Source organism: Alligator sinensis, unplaced genomic scaffold (assembly GCF_000455745.1).
Source record: "Alligator sinensis unplaced genomic scaffold, ASM45574v1 scaffold1118_1, whole genome shotgun sequence".
NCBI lineage: Eukaryota > Metazoa > Chordata > Crocodylia > Alligatoridae > Alligator > Alligator sinensis.
Window position 1 is genome coordinate 247,129 of NW_005842070.1, and position 18,205 is coordinate 265,333.

General features: G+C 41.5%; 1 protein-coding gene across 1 annotated transcript in view; it reads right to left on the minus strand.

The window, feature by feature from the left end:
- Window positions 1–4,831: 4,831 nt before the first annotated feature.
- STAC (SH3 and cysteine rich domain) overlaps window positions 4,832–18,205 on the minus strand; it is a 115,904-nt gene continuing 102,530 nt past the window's right edge. Inside the window, exon 11 of the mRNA XM_014519933.2 lies at window positions 4,832–7,131. Within this exon, the coding sequence (XP_014375419.1) occupies window positions 7,033–7,131 (99 nt within the window). The 3' untranslated portion in view covers window positions 4,832–7,032. The remainder of the gene's footprint in view (window positions 7,132–18,205) is intronic.

The window sequence follows — 18,205 nt, forward strand, 5'->3', positions numbered from 1 at the left end:
ATTGTAACCTCCTCAACAGTCTCATTAAAATACATGTGAATCAATAGTACATCATATCACTCCTCCCTCTCACCAGCAGGACCAGCTCTGTGAACATGTCTTGCTTGATGCTCATTGCTGTCGTGTTGGAGATGAGTCATCTTGCATTGTAATTTCACCAGGCATCACCCAGAAAATGAGAGAGAAGCAAATCTCCTTTGCTTCCCATCTGGGCATTTCCTGTCATCTCGAGTTGTGTTGCAATAGCATAAGCAAGGCCATTTGCAGAATAATGCTATGAAACAGGGGCATTACAATGAAACAGCAATGTCCAGTGACATCATCAGGCAGAAAGAGCCACAGGGAGGGATTCCTCATAGTGACCTAGATAACAATCACAAGGAGAATAGCCCCTGGCAGCAAGAGAAAGGACTGGGGATGGAGGGAGGCAGGACTTCTACTTGCTGATGTGATCAAGCACAGACTCATCCTCAGGATGCTGGGGAGAGGCAGGTAATTATATTCACTATAGATTTCTTGAGCCAAAATGTGGAGATGTATAGTAATGAAGAATATGAATTAGTCACTCACAAATATTCTTTTCCCAGATGATTCAAGTGATGCTTGTGCCTGGGAAAGCTGGTCTCCCCCAAAGTGTAAAAAAAATCATGTCTTTTCACTTTTTGTTCCCCTCAGACATACAATCCTCCACCCTCTACTACACAGACCTCTGCTCCTGTTGGGCTCTTTTCCTTGGGCAGCCAACCTTCTGGTTTGAGGCACTAAATCGCTGGTATGGAATACACACATGTCCCCTGGTCAAAGAACTTCACTGAGTTCAAGTATGTTTGGGTTTAGGGAAGAGGCTGCAGATTTAACAGGGCAGATGCTTTCCAAGAACTTTCCATTAAGGGAGTGGGTGTGAGAACCAGTGCAACTCCAAACAGGAGTGGATGTTGGGCTAAGGGTGCACTTGGATGCAAGCCTGGGTCCAGATGTTTAGCACCAGTGACCATTAGCTAAGAATAGACTGTATGTAGCAGGACAGCACAAAGAATGGCATATGTTTTCTGCATATGTATGCATGCCAAAAAGCAGGGGCAAGCGCTGAAGGTTTTGGTTTTTGGTTCTAAGCAGCAGAGCTGCAACTGTTGTTGCAGACAATAGCTGGCATGGTCACTCAGGATATTGGCCTTCCTGTGTGGTGTAGAGCACAGTTCTGTGATGGCTATACATTGTCAACACATTGTGTGGGGAGAGGTGATTTGCTTTGGTGACTGATGGAGTGTCTGGAGAACGAGTGGGTTAAGAATCGTGAAAGGTGTGTTAAAGCTGACAGGGCTATTTCAGTGTCAGTACCCTGTCTTGGGTGGGAGGATTGGACCTAGATGAACAACACCAACAAATGATATTTTATGGAAGGCTTTACCAGTGCACCTCTCTTATTGTTGGGGCTCCTTTCAGGTTACTGCACTGCTAAAATAACACCTTTTCATGTCCCCCTCTCAAAACCTCATCTTTCTGAGAGCCATCAAATTATTAGTGGCCTGGTAGCATACATAATCAGATGAACCTTGGTATATCTCTGGCCAATCTGTCTAAATTTCCATACTGTGCACATGACATTTTTTAAACACACAGGTTGGCGCATGTTTTGCATATCATCTTCAATATAGTTCAGGTTTCCAGCTTGGCTATTTTTTTAAGTATAAGTTCCCAACTTTGCCTTAGGAGGCAGCGTGCATTTTGGAGTGCAGAGTGTTTTGTTATTCATGTGCCTCGTATATATGCAGTCATATATGTCTGCAGCTCAGCTCTCTGTAGCGGTGTGCTTGTATGGTACACAGTTGGTATGAATGCAGATAGTGCTGTCTGGTCTTGCTGTACTCCCCTATCCATTTATCTGTCTGGTTCAGGTACTTGTAGGACACCAATTACCATCCTATCTAGGTGCCAAACACATTAAGATAAGGGAACCAATCAATCAGGATGGACACTAAAGGGACTCTGTCCTTGCTATCAAGTTGATGCTGTTAAATATAAGGAATAATATCACTGGTAGAATGAGATACATTAATTTGAGGAGGTGTTGAATGGTGTTCTGTTAGCAGCTCAGAAATTTACTTTGCTGACCAGCAACAATCTTGCTATTGCAGCTCTCGGCTTCTTTTGAGCAGACTGCCAAGTATTCATTCCCCAGGCGCATTACAATATCTATATAAAGGCTAGGTTTAAAAATAATACTTTTGTACCTCAACTTAGATGAACTTATTTTGCCATGGAAAACTAAATATGAAGACTTTGTTGATATATGTTCCCACTGGAAATACTTATCTGCATGCACTATGTGCTTTGCAAAATGCATTGTGCACATCTTGATAGTCTGTGACTATATGAGATATTTGAAAGGAACTATTTTGGTTGGACTAGAAAACTATTTGTAATATGGTAAAGTATAAAAGCAATCTCCATGGCAATGAGATTTGTATCATCATATATTTTAGATATAATCAAAATGGACTTGTTTTGTGATTTTTTAATTTTTTCCTCCATTTTCACTGATGTTCAAAACATTTGATAAAATGTATGACAGACTTCTGCAGGGATTTAGGTTGTAGCCGTGTTGGTCTAAGGATATAGGCAGACAAGGTTCCTTGGGTGAATTTGATATCTTTTATTAGACCAACCCAAATGGTTGGAGAATAGTTATAAGCAAGCTTTCGGGTTCAAAAACCCTTCGTCAGGCTCAGGGAGCTGCAGCAGTTGGTGTATCAGACTTCTGGAAACTAATACTGCTGTATTATGTCCTTCTCTATGGGTGCATCTACACATCACCCTACGGTGATGTTGTTAATGTGCCGTGTTTTAGTACTTCCTTTTGGAATTACTAAAGCACGGCACAGTAACTGTCCATACTATGCCACGTGTTTGACATATGATTAGTTTTAGCTGCTACTTTGCCGTAGTGGTGCACTAAAATGGGGGAGTGTGTTGCTATGGTGAAGTAGCTGCCAGTCATGTGTAGACTCACGTGATAGCTACATCGCCATAGCTTGTCATATGGCAACATAGCACATTGCTACAGCAACTTGGGGTGATGTATCGATGCGCCCTATCTTTTATATGTGAATGGAGAAAGGAACAGCTGTACACAATAAATACTATAGTCCATCAAATCTTTACTGTTTCTCATTGTGATGTGTACTATCTTCTTTAGAGTACCCTGAGGTGTCATGTGTGCACATTAGAAAATTGATATCTAGAAAAGCAGTAAAGCTGATGGTTAGTCTCTCATCAACTAAAGCTGAAATCCTGGCCCTAAAGAACTTCAGGGATTTTTTGCCATTGACTTCACTGAATCCAGGATTTAAATGGAAAACTTTTAGGTGAAGGTTAGGCAAATGTTTCTGGGATGCTTTAAAAAGGGATGATCCTACCCTGAGCCAGGGTTGGTATAGAGGACCTTTCAAGGTCCCTTCTAGCCTTGCTTTTCTATGATTACTCAACTACTATTCAATTTCTTAAATAGGAAGAGAAAGATGAAATAAATGTTTTTAAAACACAGGTGTCTTTATAGATAATCCAACTATTAATAAATAGAGTGCTAGCAGATGATGCTCAAAACACAGAACACTAGGTCCTACAGACCTACCCAGGGTGATAAAATGTATCATTATGTACAGCAAATGGCTTCCTGTACATAGCTCATGCAGCTCATAACTGTAAGAGAATCAGTACTTAGGGAATTATCCTCCTTTTCCCCTAATAATTAGGAATGGTTTAGGCCCTGAAGAACGAGCTCTTATACTCTTTTCAGAACTCTTTTTAAAAGTTTTATTATAATTCTATCTATTTTTGTTATCCATAGAAATATAAAACTTCTCTGGTAATCTGGCTAAATTCTTGACCTCAATGACATCCTGTGACAATGAGTAGCATAGGTTAATCATGAGTTGTAGATCATATTGTGACAGGAGGCCACCGAAGAATGTGTGGTATAAAGGCATTACTGCTATATATCTAAGATACTGTACTGTTCATGAATGGCAGTTGACTGCAATTTGTGCAGCTCATACCAAATGCGTATCGATAAAACCTTTATTACACACAGTAGCATCACATGTTCTATATGTGCTATATGTTTTATAGAAGAACTATTTGGGGAATGTTTCAGCAGAGAAATCCTCAGGGATGCAGGAGTAATTCAGATAAACCATTGAATAGTTTTGCCTGCTGATGACTGTAGTAAGTGCTCCAAATGATGAATAATGTAAAGTGATAAACTATCCAATGCAAAGAAGAGGTCAAGATGCATATATTTCCATTCTCCTTCCAACCATTGCATGTTCTTTATTAAGCAGAACATTAAATTAGATGAGAACAACATTTATCTCCTAAAATTCAATTTTTCTGAGCAAGTATTAGATAAAGTCCAGTCCTACTCTTTGCCTGATTTTTATCCAATTATTAATGCAACGGCTATTGTGAATTGCAAATGGTAGAAAAAAAAAACTATGGAACATTAATTTGGATTCAGAATAAGGCATCCAAAATTGCTGAATCAAGACCTTTATTTCTCTAAGCTGAGTGCTTAAACACATGCCTACCTTTAAGCATATCAGCAGCCAACAGAGTGTATGTTTCAAGTCAGGCATGTGCATAAGCATTGTGTTAAAATAGGGACAAAATACTGTTTTCCACATCAAACAATGACCAAAAAGCAAAGCCAACCAAATCAAACCAAACTGAAAGGTAAAAGTAACCATGAAAGCTTTGGTTCAGAAGCAATGTTTGCTTGAACATGACATAATCCACTTAGGCTTTTTTCAGTCACTTTATTATTTATTGCTTGGTATCAAAAGAATCAAACTGACATTGATTAAAGGCCATTGTGAATTGTAGTTACTATTCATATCATCCTTCGAGTAGTATGATGTATGTTTTATGGAGAAACTGAAATCATAGGAAGAGATTGCAGTACGAGGGGAATCACAGTATGATGCAATTATGTAAACAGTAGCACACATGTATAGAGTAATACAGTTCGGGTTTAACAGGCCAGGCCCAAGTAACACATATTTTTGTTATAACAAGCATTTGAGAGGTGTTTTTATTAAAGTATTATTTGGATTGGTTACTATGAAATAAAAATATTATAAAGTAGGGTAGAGTAATGACACTTCTAATACTTCTTTTTTTTGATCTCTAAGGCGTATGTTTCCTTTGCTTCCCCATTGGTTACCTTGCAAAGCGAGCTGAGTGAAAGAAAAAGACCATTTATAAATAAATCTCTGGCAATCCCACTAAACATGTTATGCGCTAGGATGGTTTTGGTTGGACAAAGGGATGCTCGCAATCAGTATAAATGACATAAGCTGTAAAGAGAAGGATTCAGCAGTTGATACCCCTAACTCTTACTTGTTAATGAGAAACAGATGAGAGCTCACAACGTGTGGCTTTTATCTCACATACAGATCTGCTGTGTGGACCCTTGAGTCTGTCTAGAAGCATACAGGCCTCAGGAAGCCTCTGCAGGGGCTTAGGATTTCAACCCACATGCCAGAGCAGGGCCATCCTACATGCCAGACTAGGGCCTAGGGCTCCAGATGCAAACTTTCTTGATGTTGAGACATAGGCCTTTGTGATTCAGCCTATTTTAGACACAGTGGCCACCTGCAAAGCTCAAATGAAAATCTTGCTTCCATGTAGTCTGGGGAGTGCTAAGGCCTTGATGTTATGATGTGATTTGCATTGGAGAACCTTATGTTTTTAAAGAGACCCACTAAAACTAATGGGTTTTGCTTGGGCACAAGGGGTTCATTCTGCACCCTTCAGCGGAATTTTTCAACATTGGAGACAGCGTGATACAGACTGTCACCCAAGCACTTTCTTAATGGGCATTTCTGCAACTTCATTGGACTTAAGCATGGGGGATTTCATCTAGGCAGAATTTGGCTTAGTGTACATACAGCTGAACCCTAAGTGCTGCTATCTAGTCAATGGCAGGATTAAGCGCAATTAGAAGACAATCCAGTTCTCTCACTCGCTCTGAGCTATACATTCACTTACAACATGTTAGTCACTATCAGTTTCACTCTTAGCAGGGCTTAACTGACCATCTTCCTTTATTATTAATAGGACTGAGATATAAAATCTTTCCAAATGTAAGAAACACCAGAAAAATATAAAACTTCTCAAGCATGTGGCTCTCACCCAGCTCTGAGCATTTTGTCACTTCTATCCTTAGATAAAGGAGCAGGGAACTTGGAGGAATACATCCAGTCAGACATTCTGAAGAGGAGGAACTCAGCTAACTCCATCAGGTAACACAACAGTCATTACATCCAACATGTGCTGACAGTTTTGTTCGTATACAGACAAAAAACAAGGGACATGTAAGCTGAGGCTGCTCTTTCATGCATTGCAGTCGCAGAGAAAGAGAAAGCCATCGCTGTCCAGACCAAAGTGCACTTCTCAGATTGACGTTTACACAATGTCTCCAAACTGCTTTGTTATGAGACTAAACATCTGGATTAAACGCTGTACTGATTGTGGCTAATACTGTGGACAAAACTCTAGAGCCACACTTTACTAACAAGCATCAGACTGCAGTACAAGGACCTTTTCTTTTTTCCACTCACACATCAAACAACAATACAGTTCAACAGGTTTCTTAGGAGACAAGGACGGGATGCAAGTTTAGTCCTTCAGAACGGCTGTCTGTCTCCATCAGGGTATTAATAACTGTCTTGCCCTGAAAATCAGCTAAGGCCAAACACGTCTTACCTTATTCCTTTTAGCTTCCCTGATCCCTTTTCCCCCTTGGAGGTTTCCTGATACATATTCTTTGAATCAACCCTCTTTTTATTTTATTTTTTAAAATAAAATCTTGTTGTTACTTTAACAGTCTAAATGTCTTTTCATTGTTGTTGCAGTTGTCTCATTATTCCCTGAACATCTGCAAGACAGCCCATCTGGGTTGACACAGTGTGAGATGAGGGAGACAGGCATTGCCAACAAAGCTCTCCTACTGCCGCAAGTGGAATGTTGAAATCAGATGTTTTCTAGGACGTCTATGGGGACGAAGCCTTTCTTCTTCCCGCTGTACACTTTGATAAAGCCATCGTGCTCCTTTTCAGATGTCACACAGATCTGAATTCAAAGAGGGTGAGAAATGCTCAAATACATGCTTTGCCATGACCAAAAGTCACTTTATTCTGGGAGCAAACAGCTACTGCGAGGTTGAGCTGTCTTGCTTATATAGCCTCTAAAGAAAACTGTCTTCTTTCCACTTCTACTCAAATTGTAAAACAACTTCCAGCTTTATATAAAATATAGTCAAGGGCTCTTCCTCCCCCCACCCCAAGTGTCAATATTGCAACTCTTATTTACATCGCTTGGAGCTCTCTCAGATCAAGACTTACTTTACAGCATGCACTAGCAGTTAGACCTAAACCCTATTTCACTGTAAGCATCCAAATGGTGTGTACACAGTTACATAACCATAGTTTGGGGTATTTGCCCACAGTTTGAGATTCTATTCTCCCCTGGTGAAGTACAATTGTGCTGCGTGTGTGCAGACATATTCATGAATAGGAGGGTCTACTGCAGTGATAGAATCAAAGGCCTCTCAGGGAAAAGCATGGGATGCCAGCCTGTCTAAACTCTCACTGAGCAGTTATGTTTCTGTGTAGGCGGGAGGGGGAATATGCTTCCAATATTTGAAATATTTTGTTAGAGGGCACAAAATGAATAACCATGGCCACTTGTACACATGTGGGGAAGCTTGCTTCGACATGCTGGAAATCCAGTGCATTGAAGTAGACTTGATTAATTGAGTCTGCTGGAGCACATAAATTGATGTGCTTGGGCGGTCTCGCGCATCACATGTATCAGAAGCACAATGCGTTTCTGTGATGACAAAATGGTGGAGGTGCGCTCTCAAATAAAACATGTTTGATATGCTTTGGTTTAAAGCACTCCGCTGTCATTTTCTCATGATGCACAGGTGCTTTTAATTAGTACAGCTCACTAATTAAAAGTGCCTGACGCTGCATTGGGAGCACATGTAAAAATGCCCCACGACACTAAACCACACTGCCAATATTCCATTACTGCAGTCAACACGCCTGTTCATTAATAAGTTTTGAATTCTGTTTGACGCAGTAACTGAACCATTTTTAGCATTATTATTATTATTGTTGTTGTTGTTGCCTTATAGTAGTGTCTAAATGCATCATCTGGCAGTAGGTTTCAATTCTGCTAGGTGCCGTACATACACATAGGTGTGCTCAATGAAAGTAATCTGTGCAGTCAGAATAGGGAGGTTTTAAGAAGGGAAGAATGCGAAAGAAGGTGCATCATAAAACAGATACTTTGTCATCTGCTGCCACATTTTATAGATGAGGCTTGGAACAACAAACAGGTTTGGTGGTTTTCCATTAAGCAAGGTTTTTCTTCTTGAATGAAGTATATGTTGGATCAATCACCTGTGATACTGAATTCTTGGTATATAAAAACCCATGCACTAAATAATGATTTAATGTACATGTTATGGATTGGGTTAAAGCTCACTGAACATGAGGAAAGGTCATCATTGCTGTAAACAAACAGTCGATCTGCTTTTATGGAATCAGAAAGCTAAAAGAATAACAGATTCCACTCCAATCTCAGGCACAGGTCACTGCTCAAGGCAAAGAGCATGCAAAGAGCTAATGCATGGATTGGTTTAGCTAGCTATGATTTATTAAGAAATTGTATGTCTGTAAGAGATAAGAGAATGGCCAGAGGTCTGCCAAGAAGCACCCTATAATTCATGATAATCAAAACAATAGGAGGACAGCAATGAGAAAAGACATGGAGAAAAGAGCTATTTGGGCTGAGTAGTAGCTGAAAGGAGCTTGGGAGTATGAACAAAAGCATTGATTTCATAGATTTCATAGACATTAGGGCTGGAAGGGACCTCGGAAGATTGAGTCCAGCCCCCGCCTGAAGGGCAGGAAGTCAGCTGGGGTCATAGGATCCCAGCAAGATAAGCATCTAATTTACTCTTGAAGATGTTCAATGTAGGTGCTTGAACCACCTCCGATGGCAGGCTGTTCCAGACCTTGGGGGCTCGGACAGTTAAGAAATTCTTCCTTATGTCCAACCTGAAATGGTCTTGCAGTAGTTTATAACTGTTCGACCTCATCGTCCCTTGGGGCACTCTGGTGAACAAACGTTCCCCCAGATACTGATGGTCACCCCCTGATAAACTTATAGGTGGCCATCAGATCACCCCTGAGCCTGTGCTTTTCCAGGCTGAAGAGCCCCATGGCTCTCAGCCTGTCGTCGTAGGGTCTGTTTTCCTGACCTCTGATCATGTGCGTGGCTCTTCTCTGGACTCTCTCAAGCTTCTCCACATCCTTTTTGAATTGTGGGGCCCAAAACTGGACGCCGTACTCCAGCTGTGGCCTCACTAAGGCCGAGTACAAGGGGAGAATGACATCCCGGGATTTGCTTGGGAAGCATCTATGGATGCAAGCCAGCGTTTTGGTCGCTTTACTAGCCGCAGCATCACATTGCAGGCTCATGTTCATCTTGCGGTCAATGATGCCCCCCAAGTTTCTTTCTTCTGTAGTACTAGCCAGTGTAGCACTGCCGAGCCTATAAAGATGCTGCGGGTTTTTCCTCCCAAGGTGGAGAACCTTGCATTTTTTGGTGTTAAACACCATCAGGTTCTCGTCTGCCCATTTGCTGAGCCTGTCCAGGTCAGACTGCATCACCCTCCTGTCTTCAGGTGTGGATGCTTTGCCCCAAAGTTTGGTGTCATCGGCGAACTTGGCCAGTCCACTTCTGACTCTAATGTCCACATCATTAATGAAGATGTTGAACAATATGGGTCCAAGGAAAGAGCCTTGGGGAACCCCACTGGTCACAGGACACCATGACGACTGACTTCCGTCAATTACTACCCTCTGGGTCCGACCATGGAGCCAATTTCCCAGCCAGTGGATCGTGGTGGACCCAAGGCCACAAATGGCCAGCTTTGCCAAGAGGTGATCATGGGATACCAGACTGAAGGCTTTTTTGAAGTCAAGATATATGACATCAATCTCTTCTCCCTTGTCCAGGTGATAGGTCACCTGGTCGTAAAAGGAAATGAGATTGGTCAAGCAAGACCTACCCACAACAAACCCATGCTGGCTATCCCTCAGGATGTTGGTGTCGGCCAGTCCATTAAGGATGGCCTCTTTAATAAACTTTTCTAAGACCTTCCCTGGGATAGAGGTCAGGCATCTTTCTTGTTGTTTCATTCTTTGTTGTGTTCAAGGAACGGGATTTTGTACAAGCTTTGGAAATATTCAGAACTGCATCAAAGAAATGCACAGCTCCATCACCATGTTATTCTAACTTGAAAGACCCAAACTTTTTAACTGCTTGGGTCAAAAGGAGTAATTTATGCAAAGCTGAATTACATAACTGAATAGCACCAAGCTCTCTTTAGGAACCCATGTAAAATGTAAGGGGAGAGGATAGTGTTTACCTATCATTTCTGTTACTTTCGGCATATTTCCTTGTGGGTAGTAGGAAATAACTTGTTTAGAAATTTGCACAGGACACCTTTGCCTCAACCTCAGTTAATGCAGAGGTGGATGTTGCTGATCAACTGTTTGAGCTCCTCTTGAGAACTGTGGGGATGCTTTTGTGGCAGATTCAGATCTTAATTAGATAGAGTGACATAGCCTTTCCTAATAAATTTCCCTTGCCAGCTAGTTCCCTAGTTTTTGCATATGGCAAATCGTAGCTGGTACTGTGCCACTGCTTTCCAGTAGGAGGGTGTTTTAGGAGGAGAAAGGGGTATGATCATACCATGCTGCATACTGACAATCTCTTCTCAATGCAACTAGCCCTAAGGGGCTGTAGCAGCTGCCAGGGCTTACAGCTGCTCCAGGTTTTTCTATCATCTCAAGGTCTGACAGTGCAAAGGGGAGTTTTCGTTTTTCAGTTTAGTTTGTTTGACTTAAAGACCTGGTCCTCAGTTGTAGTTTTGGGACCTGATTCTTTGCTTGCTCACCTTGTCTATATCAGTGGTAACTTCCTGGACATCAGTGGAGCACTACGATCATGTTGTAAATGAAAGAAAGCCTCTGTAATGTGCAGTCAATGGGAAGAGACTCAAGCCCTTTCTCCAGCAGGTGGCTCATTAAATGGAGGCCTTCTGATTTGTTCTTAGTTTGGACCCTGTGCGTTGACTCAGCTCCTCCAATATTTTAGTGCTGCTGATAAATGCAAAGCAATACTATGGCCATGAAGTAAAACAAAACAGAAGTGTGAGGCTCCTGCCATCAGGCACTTACAAGCTTGCTGTATTTAATTGGAGCCTGCTTAAAATGGCACCTATTCATGCTGGCTCAATTTATGTGCTGAAGGCTGCCATGCTGCCAAGGTAAGTGAGCAGCTGGGCAACAGCTCCCTAGTGAACCAGCAACACAAAAAAACTTGACTCTGGTTCAAGAAATTAGAAATGGTGCAAGGAACCATTTCTCAGGCTATTTCAGAGTCACCAGGTAGTCCTAGAAATAACTGGAGGCGGAAAAGACGATCTAAGATTAGAAAGTCACTTCTCCAATTCTTTGTTTTCATTCTGCTTAAAACCAAACGGTCGGGGTCCTGGCTGTTCTCTGAACTTGTCAACACATTCTGACCCTCAAGGATTCTTGTCCATCACTTACTCCTTAAACAGATGACTGAGATGAATGATTAAGAAGCGATCTTTTAAACCACACAGTTATTAATATTCACTGATTCACATGGGTCCTGTACTTTGGGGTTAGGCTCAAGTGGAAAGTTCCCTTTGTCAAACAGTCACTATGAGCTTGCTCAGACTGTTCATGATGTCTTATATTCAGCTCCCTTTCTCCTGCATATTTTTAACAGCACTCCCTATCACTGTACTACAGCCTGTTTTCCATAGAACAATTATTTGGATACAAAGGCAGTCCAATTTCTAGAGTGAGTTCAAAACTTGTATAAAATGCCAGATTGACAGAAGTGCAGGTTGGCAGCCTATGGAAAACTGGGTATAGCATAGATGTGCTCTAAGCTTTCACCTGTTTTCTTGCCAAAATCTTTAGATCCCAGTTTAAAGGGGCCAGTTCTGGGCATGGAAGGTAGACACTTCAGTCTCTATGCCTATTCATTCCTATTGATTCTGCCAGCCAAAGTGCCCAATGTGGTTGTGGTTTTTGTGCCAGCTGACTCACTAGCATCTGGACTGACAGAAAAAACTCATTTCATGTAAGTGCACCAAACAGCCTTGAAGAGATTGTGTCTCAGTGATATTTGCTACTAGTCTGAACTGGATTTGAATATTGATGGAGTCTATTCCTAAGACTACTAGACATATGGTTAGGAATAACAGTTAGGAGAGTACACTACCCAGAGAGGTTGTGGAATCTCCATCCTTAAAGGGTTTTAAGACCCAGGTCAACAAAGCCTTTGCTGGGATGATACAGTTTGGGGTAGTCCTGATTTGAGCAGTGGGTTAGACTAGATGATCTCCTGAGGTCCCTTCCAACCCTAATTTTCTAGGATTTGATGATTTTATGAATTCCGGGGTAGAGTTTCTTGCTTACCAATCTGCTTCTATGTTAATGGCCTCCATTGAGAGAAGCATATTTTGGTCTAAACATTTAAATTTGACTAGAAATTTAGCTGGATCTCAAGGTGGGGGACTGAGACCTTACCAAGAACTGGTTCTCAGCAGGTGCATCTACACGAGATGCTTTATTGCGCAGTAGCCTAGTTTACTACAGAGTAAGTGTGTGCGTCTACACATGCGTACACTTACTGTGCAGTAAACTTCACTAATCATGAGTAAAATTGCTACCTGCAAATGCAAGTAGCAGATTTACTTGTGATTACTTACTGTGCAGTAGCACTCATGTAGATGCCTCACTGGGAGCAAATCTCCTCCCAGTCAGCCAGCCACCAGATTGTTGTTTGCCCCTGGGAGCTGCTTACTGCTGGGGCGGGCTTCACCATCGGAGCACAGGTAGGGTCTATGTCCCCCTGTCTTGGCAGCAGGGAGCTTCAAGCCCCCCACTTTGAGATTGTGATCAGGGAGTAGGGGCTGGGAAATTTTTATCTCCCATTGCCGGCTCCGTGACTGCAGGGCCGGCACTGGGAGATCCTTGTACTGATCACAGAGCTGAGTGGGGAACAGGTTCTCCAGCCCCCAGCCCACCCCACTATCACAGAGTGGGGGCTGGGAACTGTCCTGGTCAGGGGCAGGTTCCAGCTCTGTGCCCTGATTGGGTGACTGAGGCACAAGGCTTGGAAAGAGCTGCAGGGGTGAGGCAGGTCCCAGCCCCCTGCCCTGACCTGGTGGTGGGGCAGCTAGCCGTGAGCTAGCTGCTGCCTGCCCCAGTGGCAGATTGGGACAGGGGGCTGGGACCTGCCCCTCCCCTTAAGCTCTTTCCAAGTCCCTTGCCACTGACTGGAGCCAGGCCTGGAGCTCTCTGCTGCTGGGGCAGGGGGACATTGTCCTCACCCCAGCAGCAGGCAGCCCCCAAGTGCAGGGTGCAATGTCTCACCCCCAGCCAGGAGACAGCTGTCTCCTGGCCCAGCGTTTCTGCCAACCGCTGGGCTAGCACCCAAGAGGAGCCTAGACCTCCTCCTGGTGGTAGCAGGGGCCCATTGCAGGGCCCCTGGGAGTTTGCTGCTGTTAGCAGCCATTAGCTGTTTGCTGACATTAGCAGCAAATCTTCTCCTGCCTCCTTGCATGTGTAGACACCTGCCCAAGAGTGTGTACTCATGAATAGTCTACTTGTGAGTAAACTGCTCCCACAACAAATGCACGTGTAGAGACGCCCAGAAAATATCATACAAAATCAGGCCCTTTTACCGCATTGCAGAATGGGAACTCAAAAACCAACCTACAAATTTAGGCTTATATGTTTTGGAGCTAGGGCAGGAGATTGCCCTATGAGTTTCAGCAAGTTAAGGGACATAAGGAAGTAGCGGTCAACGGCTCTGAGATTCTGCTCACAGCACATCGTTACAATATGGCCATAGAGAAGTATGTGACTATGGAAGCTAAACAGGAGGTGCTTTACATTAATATCATTTTTAAAAAGCAACTCTTCTTGTGATTTATTTTCTGGGTCTCTCTAATTGCCCAATTACGATTTGCTGGATTGTATACTAGGGAACAATGTGGAAAAATGTGGATATGCCCTGTTCCCCCTCGCCCTCAACACCCACTCTTCGTGAGATAGGATACTGGGTTTGATGGCCCTATGGTCTAACTCAGTAAATAGCAGTTCTTATATTCTTATACTATGAGGCAAGTTCACTTAGGACCTGCAAGCAGATGCATACATTCTACATATCTAAGTTGAGAGGCTGGAAGCAGCAGAAGTTGCAGGCTGGAAGAAATCTTTCACATCCAAGCGAGGACTTCACCATGAACAGAAATGTTTATGTGACTTGTTTCATTTCAGAGTTTTGTTGCAAAATCTGAAAACCTGCAAAACTTGGCTGGTTTTCATTTCCAATTCAAAGACATGAGCCTGGCTTTGCTCTAGTGATATCAATAGCAAAACTCACGTTTGCTCTAGCAGACTCAGGATTGAAATGTATCGTAGCAGATTTTATTCTGAACTAGTTCCAAAAGTCTGTCACTGAATCCTAAATTGAATAATATTGATGTTTTTGAAGAGGAACATTTTTTAAAAATCAGACTGAGTTACATATTTCATAATGAAGTTTTCAAGTGATTCTTTGTGAAGCTGTGCCTTTGCATAATGCAGGGGATGGAGGAGCAAAACATGTTGTTTCTCCCTCTCCTCCCGAGTGTCAACTTTGCCATAAAGGTTTGGAAATGATATGATATCCAAAGGGTATGTAATTATGTAAAACAAAGGCAGAGACAGGCTTGCCTACAGTGCAGATGCTGTAAACATCTTTGCCTGTCTGAAAACAGCTTATAATTGTGCCTGTTTTGATACAATTATGTATTTTTGCAGTTGATATAATTTTGTATACACAAAGTATTATTATACTTTATGATTTGCATGTATGCACATCAGGAAGCAAATATAACTCCCACTAATCTGATGACCAAGCAGCAGGAGAATAGGCTGGTGCAGCATAAAATATTTGTGACATCAGACAGTATCAGAAACTCAACTTTATATTTACTGAGAGAGATTCTCCATTGGCATAAGTCCACTAACTTAATTTTCCATATGTTTTATAGAATGACTTTAGAGCCAACACAATTTTACCTAAGGGATCTATACAAATGTAAAATGAGGAAAATCTGCTTCAGTGTAATTAGATTAATTTATTATAGCAACTAATTAGCCGCATAAATAAGACAATTAGGGTTTTTTTTTTAATTAAAGGGAAGCCTGAGCTCTATGTTTGAGACTGAAGTTTTCCTCTTCCTTCTTCCAAACTTAGGTTGACACAAGTGGATGCCTTCTATACAGTAAGGGTATTGTATGTATATTTGTGTTTCCTCATGGCAAAGGTATTCAAAAAATGCTATCTAAATCCCAGTAAAAATGTCAGAGGAATGAAAAAATGTTTACTTCATTCAAAACCTTTAATAGAAATATTCAAAAAAGAAAAATGATTTTTTTTTAAATGCCAAATCAAGTTTTCAATAAAATCTGGTCATAAAGACTAACATTTTCCTTGTAAGAATTTATGTTTGGTCAAATGAAAAATTGAAGTTTCCATTAGGGATCAGAGGAACCTCAGGGATGGCTCCCAGAGATGGACTATATTTTTCCTCATGCTCCTGTTGACCAGGGATGTTGTGCTGGCTGCACTTACTCTGTGGACTTGCATGAAAAGATGAATGGCCTCTGCTGGGTTTATGGAAGAATCAGGATTGTGAGATGTGAGGAACTTGTGCAAGGTAGCATGAAGGTTCCTTCTACTTCCTCTCTTGCACATCCACTCAAGGGTTGGGCATAACTTGGCCTTCTTCATTTACTCTTTCATTACATTTTCCTCTCAGTATCTATTCCTGTTTCTACATCTCCCTGAAATTTTGTCTGCTCTGCCTGATTTCTGTGCTTTTTTTTATCCTGAACCTCATAACATTCAAACTGAACTTTGTTGCTTGCTTGGCTTCAAAATTAAGCATAACCAATTTACTTAAAAGGAACAAAGGGGATGGCAAATTTAGTGGATTATTCCATTCCACTTATCTCTTATACTGAATTGAGACTATGAGAAGCTCCTGATTGATGACTCCAGCACAATCCAATTACGACAATCCAATAGGATTGTCTTATGTTTCGCTACAACTGCCAGACTTTCTATCTGACCATTTGGAAATTATGGTCTTGTGGGAAATGATATGAGAAAATTGGTCCATATCCTTTGCAAGACTAATCATATAAACTGCCAGGATATTATACACTTAATGTTATGATCTGACTCGCAATCAGTCTGGGAAACTTTGTATGCCTCATGCTGACACACCAAATGCAAATGACCCAACTCCTTCCTGCTTTACCCATTGGGGCATCCATTTATATTCGAGCTAAGCAGGTATATATTTTCACTACTCAGATTTCAAAACATTTTTCCATCCCTTTGCAGAGAGATAAAAGTGTAGGATAGAGGAGAGGAGGCTCTCAGTGAAGATATGTGCATTATGATGCTGTGTTGCTAAAACACTTCATATAGCTTAGCTCACTTTAACAACTTCAGGGCAATCTTATTTACTATGTGTAGTAGGGTGCTAAAATGCATGCTAACCACCATGTCTGTAATATCTTTTATAAAGTGCTGATGTTCTCATGGAACATTAGCACATGTTCAAAAGCAAAAGCAAAGGGGTGAAACAACCTAACCTATCATTGTACTGAAGTGTTAACAAAAACCAGGAGCAACATCTGCCTGGTAGAAATATAAGGGGACAAACTCCTGTTCCATCTGATGGGGGTCAGTGACTTTGCAGAGGGTGTAAGTCAGCACCAAAATTGTCCTCTAGTTTGTGATACAAAGGGTATGGGCACATGTACATTTTGAACTGGTTCAAAAGGGCAGCAGCTGTCACTTTTTAATTATTATGCATGGACAAACTGGGAATGAAACAAAACCACTCCAACTTTAACAGTGGATGAAAAAGTGTTGAATTTGGAGCAGTTTTGCCACATTGGTACAATTCCCAGTTTGTCCAGACATAACATTTAGAATGTAACAGCTGCTGCCCTTTTGAAATGGCTCCAAATGTGTCCATAGCCAGAATGAAGATGTAATACTAGTATTACACTGGCATAAGTTATCCTGATATAACTGATACACCTATCTTCTTTTATACTGGTATAAGTGGAACTAACCTACCATAATTTTCAAACTGTTTCATTTGGGTTTACAGAAGTTTATCTCACTTAAGCTAGTATAGGAGCAGACAGCCATGAAAGTTAAACTGGAATAACTGAAGCGTGTTCTCAATTGGCATGTTCCCTTTTCTCTTTTAAAACAGTTTAAAGTGACATCTGTCCACAACCATAAGCTACCAAAAGGAAAGAAACACCCCGAGAAGAGGGAATAATTGATTTAAGAGGATGTACTGATAAAGAATTTATGTGGGTGTCCCATTTTACATAGGGGATAAAGGACTTAGGTTCTCTTTTGTCCCCCAGTTGTTTATTTCCTGGCTTACATTAGGTTTTTTTACAATGTTGATTCACATCATGTAATTTTCTGGCAAAATTTTGCTCCCAATGTAACTCTGTCAAAATTCTATTTTGGCTTCAGTAGCATTGGATCCATTAAGGCATCCATTAATCAAGAATTAAGTTTTAAACTGCATGAGTTTACAGTGATACACAGCACAAAGCACTGTGCAGTAGCATTTGTAATCTAAAAATAAATTGGTGTAGCACAGTCCAAGGAGATAAAATGGGTTTTTAAATGATGATTAAGACTTTGAAGATCCGATTTTCTAAAGGGTTTACTTTTATTTTTTCTTTGTGCCCTTTGCTGTCAAACCATTAGGAACTGATTTCATTGGGAGGAAGTAAGGCTGGTGCAAGAGTGCTTTTGAAAAGTCCCACCCTGAATGATTTGGAACGTTCTAGCTGGCTGTTTACATATTATCCTATGTAGCAAAATCCCTAATGAGGGCACGTCCAGATGAGCATGCACGTTTGTTTCCCCAGGGACAAGTAGTAGCAGCACAACTATGTGCCACTGCGATTTGTTCCCAGGAATG